The 19,513-nt window shown below is 34.7% G+C and overlaps 1 protein-coding gene across 2 annotated transcripts; it reads left to right on the top strand.

Annotated features, from left to right (window-relative positions):
* Positions 1-11,038: 11,038 nt before the first annotated feature.
* LOC145096986 (calcium-transporting ATPase 1-like) lies at positions 11,039-16,543 on the top strand. 2 transcript variants are annotated; one of them, XM_079034411.1, is made up of 8 exons: positions 11,039-11,179; positions 11,319-11,608; positions 12,474-12,528; positions 12,610-14,540; positions 15,213-15,371; positions 15,446-15,617; positions 15,697-15,995; positions 16,074-16,543. In XM_079034411.1, the coding sequence occupies exons 2-8, from the start codon at positions 11,435-11,437 to the stop codon at positions 16,320-16,322; spliced, it is 3,039 nt and encodes a 1,012-aa protein (XP_078890537.1). In that variant the 5' UTR covers positions 11,039-11,179; positions 11,319-11,434; the 3' UTR covers positions 16,323-16,543. The 2 variants fall into 2 exon arrangements, with proteins under 2 accessions (XP_078890537.1, XP_078890536.1); XM_079034410.1 differs by lacking the exon at positions 11,039-11,179 and having other exon boundaries at positions 11,297-11,608.
* Positions 16,544-19,513: the final 2,970 nt, after the last annotated feature.

Here is a 19,513-nt window from a genome sequence, read left to right as displayed (position 1 = left end):
AGCATTCTAGACGATTATTTGAGAAAGAACCCAAAAGATGTTGATCTGAGTGTGGTCCATGTATTGGCTTCAACGCATATGTTGGGAAATGCACATGACAAAGCTCTTCACCATATTAAAAATGCACAACATAATTATTCTGCTGCTAAAGACTTACCTGTTGAGTTGTTGGTTCAAGCAGGGATATACCATGTTCATCTTAGAAACATGGAAAAAGCACAGGTATTTTTTTTATAAAAAAGTACTCATTTATATATCATGGATTAGGATAAGAAGAAATGGAAGTATAACGCTATAACATAATTTTTTGTGGAAAGAACATTACTATTTCATATATTTAGCCCTTGAGTGACTTGTTTCTCTTTAAAACTAACCTTGTTCTCTTTTGTTGTCAAATGTTTGTAGGCTTTCTTCGGTGTGTTCACACATGAGACTGTAAATGATTATTCTCACTTAATTATTGAAGCTGCTGACTCATTAATGATTGTAAAGCACCATGCATACCTTATGTTAGAAGGGAAAGATGGTGTCAATAAAGTAAGTAAATAATCACAACCATGAAGGGTAATTATTATCATTTTCTATTGCTTTTCAATTCATGAACTGGTTACAAACTGTAGAATGTGTTCAGTAGTGAATCTCATAGGGACAAAATTAATGGTAAATCTGCAGGTGGTTGAAACAATGTCATTTATTAATCTTTGGAATTATAGCCTCTGTATGTTTGACTAAAACCTTCTGATTTTGTTGACTTTTTAACTTTATTTTTGGTTTCATTTAGTAATAAAGTATAAAATATCAACAATTATGTGGTAGTAATCCTTCTGAGGGGGTGTTTGTTGGGCTGCTTCTTTCAATGTCATTAACAACAGTGGTAAGTAAAATCATGGCTGCTTCTTTCAATGTCATTAATAACAGTAGTAAGTAAAATCTTACTATTTAAACTCCTTTGCTTAAGCCTACCTTATTGACCTGTAGCTGATTAATTACACATTAATTTAATTATGCAGGTTTTGAAGTTTTTGATGGAAAAGAATAGTGTTAAAGCTCTTCATAGAAAAGTATGTTGGTACTTTAGGAAATTTGGCTAATAATTTAGTTAATTATATAAAAAATGTTGAAATGTTACATTTGGCTACTATTGGAAAGATTATTTGATGTATTACATTTGTCTACTATTGGAATGATTATTTCTATGGCATTAACTTTTGTGCAATGTATTGTATTTTTTGTATATGGTATTTTATTTTCTATTATGAGACATGAAATGCAAATTTAATTTGAAAATCAGTAAATCTATAAATAATTTTTTTTAAAAAAAAAATAAAATTACGATACGTAAAAATGTGTGTCGTCTTCATTTATGACATGGCCTATCTTGACAGGGGCTTCCTTGATACACATTGTGTGTCATAAACATGCGCGTCGTAAGGTTACGACACATAAATGTGTGTCGTCTTCCTTTATGACAGGACCTTCCTTGATACGCATTGCGTGTCATAACCGCGCGTCGTAAATGCGCGTCATAAATGCGCGTCGTCTCTCTTTATGACAGGGCCTTCCTTTACGCGCATTTGCGCGTCGTCTGAGCGTTTTACGACGCGCAATGAGCGTCGTAAAAGGTTGTTTTTCTAGTAGTGGAAATACATGTTATGTGTATATTTTGTTGATTATATGTGTGAATATATATTTACTTTCTTCTAACTCATAGATCTGATTTATTCTCTATGAAATACGTGTTATGTGTGTGTGCCTCATCTGTTATGTGGAATATGTATTGAATGAACATGCTAAACAGGTTTTAAACTATGTATAGAAAAACATATATATTTTTTTATCTACTAATATGTTGGGTAGAACATGGGTAGATAATTGATGTGTGATAAACAGATGAGAGGCCTCGATGTCATTGTGATCCAGTCATCTAGCGGAATTTAGATGACGACCACGGACTCTTTCTAGACAGTCCCGTGGAACACTAGCAGACTCATAACCTGTAGCTGTTAATGAACTTGGGTGTTCATTCATTGTATTCCATCCCCCTCATGGTTGCCTTATTTGACTTATATTGTTGAGGAATCCCCGAAGCATGTGTTGTCGCCCTGATGAAATATTCTTAGACTAGGTCTCTTGTGATAGTTGTTTTAGGGAAGTAAAGTGAGAATAACGGGAATGGGTAATTAGGTTATTGTTGGTTGAGGAAATTAAATTAATTACTTATTGTGGGTTGAAAACCCTATATGCTCACCAGGCTCCCAAGCCTAATCCACTAAGTTTATTTGTATTACAGGAAGTGGCGCAAGGGCATAAGATGGATGAATCATCAAGTTGTTTTGCTTACAAGTCTATATATGTATATATTTGTTGAATGACTTGTAATGTTATCGTTTATGCTTTATGGTCTGTATCGGAACATGACATCCCGAGTTTTGATTATATAATGAAAATACATTTCTTTATGAAATGCTTTGGTAAATATTATTTTATCACGTTTTGTTTTTGGGAACAAATTCTGCAACTCTTTTAAATCAAAAGGATTTACTCTGAAATTATTTTAAAAGCATAAATGAAACCGGTCTTTTATGGCCGTGATTTTGGGGATGTCACACACATATCATATAAAATCACAGAATGACTAACACATATATCATAATCACATAATGGGCCGGCCTTGGTGCCTTAGACCCATAGGTATGGTGAGAATACTCACCGCTATCTGCTGAATACAATAGTTACCCTCTTAACAGTCCGAAACCTCCCAAACTGAATGATAATATTAATCAATGTTAGAACTTTGATTAACCAAGGAAACCCAACTCCCCAACCCTTCCATAAGGCCCAATTATCCATCCTTTGCTAATGGGCCCAAAGTCCAAGTCCAAAATCCTTAATGGGCTTCTTAGCCCAATAAAGACCCAATAATAATTCCATGGCCCGCAACAATTTATATGACTCATAATTCCCAGATTACACCAGACCCAATAATCAAATGAGGCCCAAATAACCTAAGGGCTCAAAACAGATTCGGTCCATCTGCATTGCGTTTGCTCGGTCAGCGTACTGGGACATGGGACTATGCCCCTCGTACACTGGGTTACGCCCAGCGTACCCCCAGTTTGAGCACGTTCCCCATTAAGCTCCCATTTTTATGGTACTAAAGGACCAAAGGACCTCAAATCTGTCTATCCCATCTCTTGGAGTTGCTTAACTCTCAAAGGAGGTCCAAAATCATCCAAAAAGGGACCAAACTAGAAACCCTAACTAGATCTACAGATTTATATGGAAAGGTGCAAGCTTTATACCCCCAGAAGCTTTGCAAGATGGCTATTAGGCAGGATCTTGAAGCACCAATTCGTTCCAAGCTTGAACAACCACTTCTCCTTCTTGAAAGAACTCTAAAATGCCCACCAAAAACCCTCTCCTTAAGCTCAAAACTCTCACACATAATATCACAGCTAAAAGTAGACAAAAAGAGGCTGATAGGGTTTGGTCCAAGAGGCTAAAGGATGATTAAATAGGGGGACAAGTCTGGGATTTAGGGTTTTGACCCTCTGATGCGTACGCCCGGTGTACCCTCACGTACGCCCATCCTACGTGAGGCTCTTTCGCGATCATTCATACAAAGTATGCTAAGCGTACTCATAGGTACGCCCAACGTACTCAAGGGACCCTACTAAAATGTAAATTCTTGAGGGTTTTCAAGACGTACCAGGTTTTGGGTGTTACAATATTATAGTTTACTTATTCATTTAAATATGTTGTCGTGTGAGCAATTGTCATTTTAAAGTCCCAACTTTTGTATAATTTATGATTTATGCAAAATAGTTAAATGATTAATTTTAATATAATGTTAAACGATTAAATTTAATCAAAATTTCAGTTAAACTTGAAAAAATCGAGAGACTATTTTATAAATAGTTAAAAGTTATAAATTATAGTGTTAAACCTGAATTTTAATCCTAAATTAACAAAAACAAAACCATGAAACTATTTTTTATAATTATTAAGAATTTTCAAATAAGTAGCTTAAAAATAAATTACAATAAGAATAGTTAAAAGTAATATTATATAAAAAAAATTTATAATATTATATTTAAAAACAAAAAAAAAAGGTTTGTTGTTTTAAATAATTAAAATCAAAGAAACTTATAATATTCATCAAATAAAATTTAAAAAAGTTAAATTCCTGAAACCAAATTAAAATAATTAAGAATTTTCAAATACGTTATTTTAAATAACTTATAACAACAATAGTTAAAAGTAACATTATATACATAAATTATATTGTTACCTTTAAAAACAAAAACAATGTTTGATATTTTAAATAATTACAATGATAGAAATTAAAATCTTAAGCACATAAACTTTTTAAAATTAATTAATCATAATAACAACTATAAATATCATTAAACCATATATTATGTTTAATTTAATTTATGCGTAACCTGCAGGTAGAGGCCATTGAGACAATTGAGATTATAGAATTTTAAAAGATGTCTACATCATAATATAATTCAAAACAAACAATGTTTATATCATTTTATTATAAGATTTATTATATAAGAGCTAACAACATCATTGATATATTTAAAAAACATATATTTCTAAAGATTTCAAATATATTGTTGTATTTTACGCAACACGTAGGTATTCACCTAGTTTATAAATATTGTAAGTATTAATTATTGAATATAAAAAAAAGTTATTTAGGTTTCGAATCACTATGATTTGAGAAAACAAATTATCTTCAATCACATGAGTTTAAATGACCTTCTTTATAAGATATAGATAGATACACAAATTTTTTATTAAAAGTAAAATAAAACTACAAATCATGTTAATATGGCATCACTTCTATCCATTCATTATGATAATTGGGTAGAAGTAAACTACATAGGTGGCCTGGGAATTCTTCAAAGATTTGACTGTCCGGAATCGACAAATGAATTCCTGTTGAATGAGGCGAGATGGAAAGAAATGTTTAACCAACTCTCTATGGGGGATCTACTGAATGAAATCATCAAAAGAACAAAATGGATTAAGATTGTTCGATTGCCACTCAAATTTTGGTGTGAATCAAATTTAGAAAAGATCATTAACAGGTATGGAAAAATTATCGCTCCCTTTGACGATTACAAGCACATGGTTGATATCTCCTATGTTAAGCTAGGTATCCTTACTAACCGTAAGACAAACATTAATGAGGAAGGCCCAATAGAAATTGGCGGCAAGTTTGTAATGGTTGGTATTGTTGAAACCGAACAATCTTTCTCATTTAATGATGACAAATACTCATACCTCTCTGACAACGAGACAATGAATGACACCTAGAAAGAGCCCAAAAGAAAAGAAACATGTGTTGAAAAAGGAACCTTGGAGGAAGGGGAATTCCTTCCTGCCGAGGTCGGAACGACTGATCTTATACCCTCTTCATCAGACACCCAAAGAATGTCGACAGGGGAATCCCTAGAGCTTGAGCTAACTATTGATAACAATTTAAGACCCCAACATGTGGAAACTAATTTGGGCTTCCACAACGAAACCATAATCAACAAATCGGATAAAATTCCAATGGGATCGTTTGGTCCGTTTCCGTCCAACGACTCATCACATGCCCCCACCTGCAAGTAATTGTGATATTGATCTGCTTCAATCACTTGGTAAAACCTCCCGCAAAAGGAGTTTAACAAGGTCTCCAGAAGTTACTGATGATCCTGTGAATACAACAAGCATCTCCCCATAGGTTACACCAATTCCAATTCCAATACCTACCCTCATCGACTTGAACAACAAACCTTCCCTTGCAACTTCAAGTCTAGATGGATTGGAATCCTCTAATCTAGAAGTTTTTAATGAAATTGAGAAAACAATTGAGATTGGAAATGAACTTAAGTTTGAGATCACAATGGGAGACCCTATCGTGACATATATTTTGGGTGAAGGTAGTGACAAGAAGTTTGACCAATGAATCTCATAACACTAAATATTCGTGGTATTGGAGAAGATAACAAAGTCTCATGGGTTCGTCGATTGGTGAGACAACATAAACTCTCGTTCATTGCTATACATGAAACCTAATTGGTTGATGCAGATAATATAAAAGTGGCGAGTTGTTGGGGATTTGATCAATGTGATGCGTATAGGGCCCACACAACGGGTAGATCAGGAGGCCTAATTAACATATGGGATCCTCTTGCAATTACCTCCTTTGAGGTTATCAAATCTCGTTATTGCCTAATTAACATTAGCAATTAGATGGGAATTGATAAACCGGTTGTTTTATCCAACATTTATGGCCCTCAATCCATATCTGATAAGGAGAAATTATGGGCGGACCTTCTCAATCTAATATAGAGAAGATGTGGGATTTGGATAGTAATGGGAGATTTTAATGCTGTTCGGAGAGCTAAAAAGACATTCCACTCGAATTTTTGTGCACAAACTGGTATGTGATTTAATAGATTCATTCAAGAAGGAGGTTTGATTGATATCAAAATGGGTGGTCATAGGTTCACCTATTTATGTCATGACGACTTGAAATTAAGAAAATTAGACAAATTCTTAGTATGTTCTAAAATATGCTTTTTTCATCCAAATGTCATTGTGACTGCACTCCCTAGGGAGACTTCAGATCATTGCCCTGTCCTTCTTTCAACTTCATCATTCGACTTTGGACCCATACCTTTTAGATTTTTTAACTCCTGGATGGATATGGATGGTTTTTCGAGTATTGTGGCCAATGCATGGCTTCACTTTAAAGGTTTTATCACTACTGACTGCTTGCTTGTTGCCAAACTCAAGCATCTCAAAAAGAAGATCAAAGAATGGAGGGTGGCGACTTACCCCAAAAAAGTTGAAGGTATAAAGTTGTTAAAAAAATAAGGTGGACTCGCTGGATCACATCGCTGAAACAAGGGTGCAGACTGGTTTCGAGAAAGTCGAAAGGCGTGATATCTTCAAAAAAATTATTGAACTCGAAAAACTGATCAGTCTTGATCTTAAACAAAAATCAAGAATTCATTGGGCGATAGATGGTGATGAAAATACCAACTTATTTCATGGATGGGTAAGCAATAAGACCAGGAAAAATAACATCTATGGGATCATGATAATTGGTATATGGAACACGAATCCGACTGAAATTAAAGTGGAAGCACATCGGTTCTTTCAAAACAAATTCAAGGAGAAATGGCCATCTATACCCAAGTTTCATAATCCCTTGTTCTTGCGAATCTCTTCATCTGATAGAAGCTTTCTAGAAGGCCCCATCTCATTAGATGAAATTAAAGAGGATGCGTGGGGTTGTGAAGGTGATAAGGCCCCTGGCCCCGATGGTTTCACATTCAAGTTCATCAAGGCGTACTGAGATATTTTTTTGGGTGACGTAGCTCTTTTTGTCAAGTACTTTGAGCGAGTTGGATGACTTGATGCAACATGTAGTTCCTTTTTCATTTCCCTCATCCCCAAGATCAAGGATCCTTTATGGTTTAGAATTTTGTCCAATCAGCTTGATTGGTTGTTTGTATAAGATAATCTCCAAAATTCTCGCTTCTCATCTCAAAAAGGTTATTGGTCATTGCATTGATGAAGTGCAATCTGCATATATTGAAGGTAGATACATCCTTGATGGACCCTTAATTGTGAATGAAGTGTGCATATGGGCGGAAAAAGAAAAGAAAAATATATTATTGTTTAAATTCGACTTTAACAAAGCCTTTAACTCAGTAAATTGGGAGTATTTGGACTCAATCCTTGTCCAAAAAGGATTTGGAAATAAATGGAGATAGTGGATAAAAGGGTGTTTGGAATCAATTAAGGCATTTGTGTTACTAAATGGTGCCCCAACAAAATAGTTTTCAATGAAGAAAGGGGTTAGGCAAGGTGATCCCCTTTCAACCTTTCTTTTTGTTATTGCTATGGAAGGACTTAATGTGACTTTGAAGACTGCTTGCAACAAAGGTACTTTCAAAGGAATGCAACTTCCAAATAATGGGCCAACTATTTCACACCTACTGTATGCATATGACGCCCTCTTCTTAGATGAATGGTCATAAAGCAACGTCAAAACCTTGCCAAAATATTAAGGTGTTTTCACATCTCATCCGAACTGAAAAAGTGAACTTTAATAAGTCCAAAGTTTTTGGAATTGGGTTCACTCTACTTGAGACCATTCATTAGGTCGAACCACTTGGTTGTGAAGTTGCTTGCCTTCCTTTTACTTATGTTGTGTTACCTGTGGGAGCAAATATGAACCTAAAGAAAAACTAGAAACCAATTATTGACAGGTTCATGATAAAACTTACGACATGGAAATCGAAAACACCATCATTTAGAAGAAGGCTGACTTTAATCTTATCCGTACTAGGTAACCTTCCGACCTATTACTTGTTGTTATTTCCTGCACCAAATGGAGTATTAGAACAACTCAAAAAATTAGGAGAGCTTTTCTATGGGGTAGGTTTAATGACACATCAAAAATCTATTGGGTATCATGGGAAAATATCACAACATGCAAAAAAGATAGGGGCCTCGGTGTGGGATCGATCAAAGCTCTTAATATTGCTTTAACTGTAAAATGGTGGTGACACCTAAGATCGAATCCATCCCTACTTTGGTGTAGAGTTATTTCATGTATTCACGGGCTTCATTCTAAACCAGATGAGTATTATGTAAACAAATATATAACAGGTCCACGGAAAAATATTTCATGGGTAAAAAAGGAATTAATTAAACTTGTCATTCCTATATCCAGAATTCTTTAAAAAAACAATCAATGGGGATAACATAGAATGGAGATGACACTTAGCCTCAGATGCGAAATAACCAAGTTATTACGGCGAAGAGTTGACCAAAATACCCCTATAGACTCACCTAAGATAAATTGGTTAAAGGAGGTTCCTAATATGTAACATCCCCCTCCGGCACGTATCACAATATTGTCTGCTTTGGGCCACTCGACACTAGGACTTCACAGGGGGTCACCCATCCCGGTACTACTCCCGCCCGAGCACTCTTAACTATAGAGTTCTTATGGGATCCGCTGCCCTCACAACTTTAAAACACGTTGTAACAAGGAAGGTATCCACACCCTTTATAAGGAAATGTTTCATTCTTCTTCCAAGCCAATGTGGGATCATGTGCGGCTAACATGCCCACCTTCAAACCCCCCCCCCCCCCCAATATATGGTTCGACGTCCCTGTCAAACACATCGACCCGTTCCCTGGCTCTACTACCATTTTTAACATCCCCTTTGGCATGTATCACAATATTGTTCGCTTTGGGCTCCCGACGCGAAAACTTCCCAGGGGGTCACTCATCCCTAGATTGCTCCGGGCATGCTTAACTGCAGAGTTCTTATGGGATTTGCTGCCCTCACGACTTTAAAATACGTTGTGTCAAAGAAGGTATCCACACCCATCATAAGGAATGCTTAGTTCTCCTTCCCAGCCGCTGTGGGATCAGGTGTAACCCACCTAAAATTTTGGACCATTTCTCGATTTGTGCGTGTCATCCTTGCGCAGAGGTGTGTGTACCTTCCCTAACACAACGTGTTTTAAAGCCGTGAGGGCAGCAGATCCAATAAGAACTCTGCAGTTAAGCGTGCTCGAGCGAGAGCAATCCAGAGATGGGTGACCCCTTGGGAAGTTTTCGTGCCGGGAGCCCAAATCAGACAATATTGTGATATGTGCCAAAGAGGGATGTTATAAATGGTATCAAAGTTGGGGCACGGGTCAATGTGTTCGACATAAACGTCGAATCCTATAATGTGGGGGTGAAGGTGGGTTGCACCTGATCCCACATCGGCTGGGAAAGAGAACTAAGCATTCCTTATGAGGGGTGTGGATACCTTCCTTGACACAACACGTTTTAAAGCCTTGAGGGCAACAAATCCCATAAGAACTCTGCAGTTAAGCGTGCCCGGACGAGAGCAATCCAGAGATGGGTGACCCCCTAGGAAGTTTTCTCACCGGGAGCCCAAAGCGGACAATATTGTGATACGTGCCAGAGGGGGGATGTTACATAATAAAGTTTCATGCTTCATTTGGAGGGCCATTTTAGGCAGATTTGCATCAACTATGGCTTTGCAACGAAGGGATGTGTATCTTGATTCCACAACTTGCAAATATTGTTGCCATGAGGAGGAATGTGGAAATCACATTCTGGTTCAATGTCTGTTTGCTAGACTAGTGGTGGAGTGGGTATTTAAGTGGTGTGGTTTACAAGCTATTCAATTTAGTACAACAGCGAAAGTTATTGATTTTGCTGCAGCCGTGGGGGAATTGCCCAAAGAAGAGACGTATACTTCATGCCATTGTCTAAGGGATGTGGAGTATTTGGAAAGAAAAAAACAATAGAATATTTAACAACCGACGAATATCACCCACTAAACTGGCAAACATGATACAGTCCTTAGTATTCACTTAGATCAAATTTCGAGGAACAACCGTGGAAAACTGAACTGGATATTTGGTGTCTGATCATTTTCTTGTACTTAAGTCGTCTTTGCACTGTACTTCTCCCTCTCTAGCAAATTGCTAGAGTTGGGTTTCTTTTATTTTATACTAGATATACGGGTTGAGTAAAAAAAATAAAATATTAAAATGTAAATAATAACTCTTTTTTAAAATAAAATTTTGAAATAAGAAGTGAAATTTTGAAATAAAAAACATATTAATTGCAATTTAGTATAATATTTATTACATTTAATAGTTTACATAAATAAGTATAATTATTATGTGGTTTTTCAATTTTAAAAATTGAAAAAAACTATAAATTAACATGTGAATATTATTTATTTAAAAAATATCATAAAATAACAAGTGTCAAAACTCATTAAAAATTGATACATAGTAAAATTATATTTATTTATTATAATAGATTTATTATTTACTGGCCGGTTAAAAAAAAAACAAATCATGTTAACAACATGTCCTTTGTTTTTGTCAAAATAGTTCTAGAGTTTTAATAACATGTGTTTTGTTTTGGTCAAAATTGTTCTCCAAGTTTAATTGGACCGTCATCCCAATCAACCGGGAAGAAGACGCGGGTGTTCTGAAATCTGACCCTGACCCACCGCCCACGCACCATTTCTGGATAATCGGAGTTAAAAGTTAAAACCACACAACGGAGTTAGTGGAGTTGTGCGTGTATTTCTTGTAACCTAAAACTAAAGAAAAGGTCAACTCCCTCTCTCTCATTTTCAAAATATCCAATCACTTCAACTGTAATTTTATATTTTCATTCCATTTCGCTTACAAAATCCTCAAGGATCTACCTAATCGACGATCTAACACAAATCAATTTTTAATAAAGCCAGATCCGTAGTCTAGCACAGTACAAGCGAAGTGGCAAAAGATCTTCAGTTGTGTTTTGCTTTTCTGAATCTGATGCCATTTTGAAAAACCAAGCACCGGTTTCGTTGAAGCAGTAGCGATGGAGAGCTATTTGAATGATAATTTCGAGGTCAAGCCGAAGAACTCATCGGAGGAAGCGTTACAGAGATGGAGGAAGTTGTGTTGGGTGGTGAAGAATCGGAAACGACGTTTTCGTTTCACTGCTAATCTGTCCAAGCGTTTCGAAGCTCGTGCTATTCAACGATCCAATCTGGTTCATACTCTCTCTCACATCTGTTTTATTTTCGTTACCTATGTTCTGCGTTTGCTATTTAGCTTCTTGTGTTGAGCTTAAAGTGAATCTAGCCGACTGTTGATTTGTGGTTGGTTGGTTAATCGAGTTAACTGGAAGGTTTTGACCATTAGGAGACGCATCAGGGTTTTTGGGTTTCTATCAGTGATACAAACCAAGGCTTTTTCTACTACGGCAACGAAATAAATTCATGACTTATGTTAACTAAATTGTGAAGGTTGGATACAGCTCTCTGATATGATAATCAAACGGGAAAATACACTGCTGTTTACCTTCTTTTGAGCCATTTCATACTAGTAATTACTACATACAAGCAGCATTTTCTTAAATAAATTTCCTGTTTGAGGCTTATGTTGATTTGAGTGCATCTAGAGCAAGATCGAACTTATGGAATTACCTTAAAAACATGGTACCTTTAGGTTGTTTGGCTATATCCTATATGATCACCAGACCTATTTGTTTCCGAAAATATTGATAACATATGCATCTATCTTATTAAGCTTGAGATCTGAGGAGCTCAATCATCTTGTGGCTTCCATGTTATATAGTTCTGTTTGATGTAATTCATGCCTTTTTGCTGTGGAGATGTGTTTAAAAAGTTTCCTACTTAACCACATAACTGGTTAAATCCGATAATATGTGATTATTTATGATGGGAAATACATCAAAGTGTGTTTAGTTAATAGTTACTACTAAGAAAAGTATAACTTAGGTCCCATTATATATCAAAATTGCACATAGGTAGCTTTCCTTTAGACTTTTTCATTTCGTTTCTTTTTTAATGTGCAATTCAAGCTGTAACCCTGACATGAGGCTCTATCTGTAGGAGAGTCTACGAACCTTGATGCTGGTTTCACATGCAGCAATTCAATTTCTCAATGGTATGCATCTCCACATTGAAACTCCCACCTTCCATATTCCATTATCATAGAATTTCACATGTTGACAATAAATGCTTGCAGGTATAACTTACAGTGTACCTGAGGAAGTGAAAGCTGCAGGCTTCCAAATTGGTCCAGACGAATTAGGATCAATAGTTGAAGGCCGAAGCTTGGAGAAGTTAAAAGCTCATGATGGAGTTGAAGGAATTGTGAAAAAGATTTCCACATCAACCACCACTGGAATATCTACTTCTGAGGAAGTACTTAACAAAAGAAAAGACATTTATGGAATTAATCAATTCACAGAAAGCCCATCAAAGGGCTTCTTGGTTTACATATGGGAAGCTCTACAAGATACAACCCTCATGATACTCGGTTTATGTGCCTTTGTTTCCTTAATTGTAGGCATTACAATGGAAGGGTGGCCAAAGGGTGCTCATGATGGTCTTGGGATTGTAGCAAGTATACTATTGGTAGTATTTGTCACTGCTACAAGTGACTATAGGCAATCTTTACAGTTCAAAGATTTAGATAAAGAGAAAAAGAAGATTACAATTCAAGTTACAAGAAACGAATGCAGACAAAAGATCTCAATATACGATCTTCTTGTTGGTGATATTGTGCACCTTGCTGTAGGTGATCAAGTCCCAGCTGATGGACTTTTTGTTTCTGGATTTTCACTACTGATAGATGAATCAAGTTTAACAGGTGAAAGTGATCCAAGAACTGTAACAGTTGAAAACCCGTTTCTTTTATCTGGAACTAAAGTTCAAAACGGATCATGTAAAATGGTTGTTACCACTGTTGGAATGAGAACCCAATGGGGGAAACTAATGGCAACATTAAGTGAAGGTGGAGATGATGAGACTCCATTACAGGTTAAACTTAATGGAGTAGCCACAATTATAGGGAAGATTGGACTCTTTTTTGCTGTTATTACTTTTGCAGTTTTGGTTCAAGGATTGTTTGTAAGAAAGATGGAGGAAGGATCCCATTGGACTTGGAATGGCGAAAATGCCCTTGAGATGTTGGAGTATTTTGCTATAGCAGTCACCATTGTGGTTGTTGCAGTTCCCGAAGGACTACCCTTAGCTGTGACATTAAGTCTTGCATTTGCCATGAAAAAGATGATGAATGATCGTGCCCTTGTTCGTCATTTGGCAGCTTGTGAAACCATGGGATCTGCTACTAATATCTGCAGTGATAAAACTGGAACCCTAACTACAAACCACATGACACTTGTAAAAGCTTGGATTTGTGGAGAAATAAGAGAAGTGAACCATGGGGTGTCGACATTTTGTTCCACAATTTCCGATTCTGCCCTCGGGTTACTAGTCGAGTCGATTTTCAACAATACTGGAGGGGAAGTGGTGAAGACTCAAAACAACAAGACTGAAATTCTCGGAACACCTACTGAAACTGCCCTTTTGGAATTCGGCCTCATGCTTAAAGAAAAACAAGTGGAGCTTGAAAAGTCAAAGCTGGTCAAAGTGGAACCGTTTAACTCTGAAAAGAAGCGTATGGCTGTGGTTTTGGAACTCCCTGGAGGGTATTTTCGGGCACATTGTAAAGGTGCTTCTGAAATAATCTTGAGAGCATGTGATAAGGTTTTGAATGGGAATGGTGAAGTGGTTCCTCTTGATGAAGAATTAAACAATCATTTAAAGGAAACAATTGAAGTATTGGCGAATGAAGCTCTTAGAACTCTTTGTCTTTGTTATAAGGAATTGGGAAATGAATTCCATTCGAAAGATGAGATTCCATTTGAGGGGTATACTTTGATTGGGATTGTGGGAATTAAGGATCCTGTTCGTCCAGGTGTGAAGGAATCTGTTGCAATCTGTCGATCCGCAGGGATTACTGTGCGTATGGTTACAGGTGATAATATCAACACAGCAAAGGCAATTGCTAGAGAATGTGGGATATTGACTGATGATGGATTAGCCATTGAAGGTCCAGATTTCCGTGAAATGGGTGAAGAGGAGTTGCTTAAAATTATTCCTAAAATTCAGGTATTTGCTTCTTTACCCAATACTAGCAAAGCCATCCAAATACAAAGCAATTTTCACTGATATAATTTCGTATTGTAATTTCCTACTAAGAAAGTAGATACTGTAAATAAAGTACAATGTGTTTATATAGAAAAGAATTTAGAGTAAATTACACGAATGGTCCCTATGGTTTCGGGAAATTTGCGTGTTTGGTCCCTAACTTATTTTCTTAACTCGGAAGGTCCCTACTATTTGTTTTTGTTACGCGTTTGGTCTCTATTGTTTGTTTTTGTTACACGATTGGTCCCTATCTTACCTAAAAAGACTATTATTTAAATAAGAAAAAATGGTGGGGTAGGTAAGGTAAGGTGAGGGGGTGGGATTGGGGGTGTGTTTATTTAAAGAAATAAAAAAATCAAGGGCAAAATAGTATTTTTAGGTAAGACAGGGACCAAGCGCGTAACAAAAACAAACAATAGGGACCTTCCAAGTTAAAAAAATAAGTTAGGGACCAAACATGCAAATTACCCTAAACCATAGGGACTATTCGTGTAATTTACTGAAGAATTTAAAGTAGAATATTGTAATAGAAAGAAATGGAAGTATGATGTTATAAATAAAACACAAATAAATGAAAGTATAAGTATATTGTTTAAAATAATGATGTATGTATGTTTGAAATTTGAATACAAGGTGATGGCTAGATCTTCACCAATGGATAAGCATACACTTGTGAAGCACTTAAGAACCACATTTCAAGAAGTGGTTGCTGTCACAGGAGATGGCACAAACGATGCTCCAGCTCTTCATGAAGCAGATATTGGTCTTGCTATGGGAATCGCAGGGACAGAGGTACAAAAAAAATAATTAATAACACCAAATTTAAATTTAATATTATTTATTAGATTTAAAAAAAATATATTCAGGTGGCGAAAGAGAGTGCTGATGTCATCATTTTGGATGACAATTTCTCTACAATTGTGACTGTTGCGAAATGGGGTCGCTCTGTTTATGTCAACATTCAGAAGTTTGTTCAGTTTCAGCTCACTGTCAATGTTGTTGCCCTAATTGTCAACTTTTCTTCTGCCTGTCTCACAGGTAAATAACTAAATATCATTTACAGGATACAAAAGTTAAGTTTTTGTGAAAAAGTCTATTAAAAAAATAATCTTTTCAGGAAGTGCACCTCTGACAGCTGTACAGCTACTATGGGTGAACATGATAATGGACACATTAGGAGCACTTGCATTAGCCACAGAACCACCAAACGATGAGTTAATGAAACGATCACCAGTTGGAAGAAAAGGCAATTTTATAACAAACGTCATGTGGAGAAACATCATGGGACAATCCTTGTACCAATTCATTGTAATTTGGTTCCTTCAATCACAAGGAAAAACCGCCTTCAACCTCAACGACTCCGACTCTGATTTACTTCTCAACACACTCATCTTCAACACCTTCGTCTTCTGTCAGGTTACATAATCAGCCCCTCAATCTTTCAAACATCAACACATCTCACCCTTGTTAATTTCTTTATTGTTTTTCGCACAGGTGTTTAATGAGATAAGCTCTAGAGAGATGGAGAAGATAGACGTGTTGAAAGGAATATTGAAAAATTATGTCTTTCTGGCTGTTTTGACTGCGACTGTTGTATTTCAGATCATTATTATCGAGTTTTTGGGTACTTTTGCAAACACGACTCCTCTTAGTCTTCATCAGTGGTTTGCAAGTGTTGCTATTGGTTTTCTGGGTATGCCGATTGCTGCTGCTGTCAAGATGATACCTGTTGGATCGAGATAGGAAAAGGACTGTTTTGCCCCTTGTGGTGTGTAGGATATTCTCATACGACTCAAAAACTGAAGGGCTATTAAGAATACAAATTTTGCAAGCATTGTTGTCGTTTTATGGACTATGTTTGGTAACTAAAAGTAGAAGAATGTTCATTGAATTTATCACTTTTTTCTTTTGTAATTTGACATGTCGGATATTATAATTCAGTATTTTTCAATGCTTTTGTTTTATCAACTTTTTCCTTAATGAACTGAAGTGGAACAAAGTTTATTTTGGTTAGATATATGTATTATTATGTATGGATTTTGTTTTTTAAATGGGAAAAATGAGACATAGGAGGCTTGTATTTATAACAATTATAACATTCTCAATCCAAAATTTTAAATTAATAACGTTTATCAAATTATAGTTATCTGTTTATGACTGAATTTGTATAATTGTTTCTTACAAATGTATTTTTCTTAAAGTATTCCATTTTTTTATTTTATTTTTGTATTTCGTAATTTATAAATACTACTGTTCACAAACTGATAGTCATTTTTTGTTAATTCAGAAAAAAAAAAAGATAAAATGGTTCTTTATGATTTATTCATCCCGAAGATAGAATTTGTTCGTACAACATATTTTTGAAAAAAATATATAATTGCTTTAAATAATACCTCATTAAAAGAAAACAAATATTTTACCCGTTATTAAGATCTTATTAACAATTACAGAGTATATATTAATTCGTATAAAGCTGGTTGGTGTGGCATTCGGTTTCTGTTTGGTTACTTCGGCGAACCGGGCCGAGCCCTCGACATGCCGAGCTCGGCTCGCCAACTCGGCGAGGACGAACAGATGTGAGAGTTTTTTTTTTTTTTTTTTTTTTTTTTTTTTTTTTATTTTTTTAACTTATTTATTATTTAAACATTTTTGTTTTCAAAAATTACCCTCTTTCCAATAAATACCTAATATAAAAAATATAACCATTTTTTTCCCAAAATTTCAGATTTTAAACCCTTAATTTTCAACTATAAATACCCTTATCTTTATTCACTCTTCACTCTATTCAAATCTCTTTAATTATATTCTCTTAATTTTTTTATTTTTCCATTCTTTTCTACATCTCATCCCAAAAAATGGTTATTGTTTGGTCGACCGAAGAAGAGATCTTACTCATTAATTCATGGATTGATGTAGCAGAAGATCCACACCACAGTGACTACCCTTCAACTACTTTTTCGAGTAGTCGCCGAAATATACAACCGCCAAGCCCTTCAACCACGAAGAAAAGATTTACTCTACGCCAAATGGAGAAACGCACATACACTCGCAACTCGGTTTACTATTGTGTTTCGTAGGGTGGTGCATGATGCCGGAAATGGTGAAAACGAAAATATTTTGCTACAAAATGCTCTTGAGGCTTACCGTGCTGAAACTGACAAAGATTTCAAGCTTGTTGAGTTTTGGCAAATTGCGAGTCAGAGCCCCAAATAGCGTGATTTTTTGAATTTCTAGTGTGATGTTTCTGAATTTCTAGTATTCTGGTGATATTTTTAATGTTTTTTTTTTCTATTATTATTTTATTTTTTATTTTTTATTTCTAGTGTGATTTTTTTAATTTCTATGTTTGTTTTAGTGGAATTTAAGTTTTAAAAAAATATGTTTGCAATATTTATTTTCTAAATTAATTATAGATAATATTACATATTTAGCATGACAAGTATGGCAATCCATGCCTAGCAAATGGTAAGTTTTGGCAAAAATGACATAACGTCTACGTAGACTATGACAAATGTAACACCACACCACCAGCCTAATCAAATGACTGCTATAAAATGTCCTTAATATTTTATCCAATTCAACCAGAATTTATGGATTACATATACAATGAAGTAAGTTTGACCAATTTGACTTCGAAAAGCTACACCATACACGCGACTTCTTCTAAATCAGACCAAGCACAATTTGGGTGGAATGACTTTATAATAATACATTAGCCCAAGAAATATAAATGAAAAGTCTTAATCCAATTAGGCCTCGCTTGTGACATGTTCGAGAACGAGCCAACATGACACCAAAATGTTGAAAAGTAAAGTTTGGTGATATTTGACCCTTTCAATCAACCAAGCAAATTTATTCAGTAATGATAGTAGTTATCCCTTTTTAGTAACGATATATTCCCTCTGTCCCAAAATTATAGTTCATCTTTTTTTTTTGGTTTGTCTTAAAATATCCACTTCTAAATATAAATAACATTTTTATAAAAATACATCCTCATTATTATTTAGCCAACTAAGCATTTAATGAAACATTAAATACAAATTAAGGACAAAACTGTCATTTTATTATATAAAGTTAGTGATAATTAATGCTTTTCTTAATTTATGTGTTTTTTGTCTGTGAACAATAATATTGGGACGGAGGGAGTAGCACATTAGTTTTGCGTATATATGATTATTCTTGGGGTTTAGAATCGAAAGAAACAAATGAAGCATGCAATCACAACAAAACAAAGGAAGTTTCGGGTTTGTATAAGGAAGATTGTTTTTTATTTTTTATTTTCTATTTTTATTTTTTTTAATTATTTTTAAAAAAAATCTCTTTATCTTTCTATAGTAAAATAATTTATTTAAAATAATCGATTAATAATTATGATTTTTAATATGAAAGTTTAATTAATCTTATAACCATATTTTTATGGGCTATAAACTAATATCTAAATAAAGACCTCAAATTATTAAATAGATACTTTTTATTAAAAAACACCTCAAAAAATTGTTATGTTAATAATTTGTTAACTATTTAAGATATAATACTTTAAGTAATGATTAATATCACTTTTTACAATTTTTTTTTAAAATTTTTACAATTTTTTTCAAACTATTTTTAATAAAATTTTATACTTCTTTTATGCAATTTTTTACACTTATTTTACAATGTCTTTTTACAACATATTTAAATTTTTTTACAACTTATGAAGATTGAAAAAAACATAAAAAATATTAGAAAAGTTCGAAACGTAAGTAAAATTGTTTAAAAATAATGATTTCTTTTTAGATGTTTTAAAAAAAAAGTTTATGAAGTTTTAAAAAATGTTTTTACAACTTATGTTTTTTAAACCGGTTTACTTAAAATTTTTTTACAACTTTATTACTTTTTACAAATTCTTTTAATTTTTTACACCTTTTTTTTTTTTAAAAAAAATGAACTTATTT

The sequence above is a fragment of the Lactuca serriola genome, chromosome 4 (assembly GCF_051521515.1).
Source record: "Lactuca serriola cultivar US96UC23 chromosome 4, Lser_US96UC23_V15, whole genome shotgun sequence".
NCBI lineage: Eukaryota > Viridiplantae > Streptophyta > Magnoliopsida > Asterales > Asteraceae > Lactuca > Lactuca serriola.
Note: the sequence above shows the minus strand (reverse complement) of the source record. Positions and strands in the feature narration are given on the sequence as shown.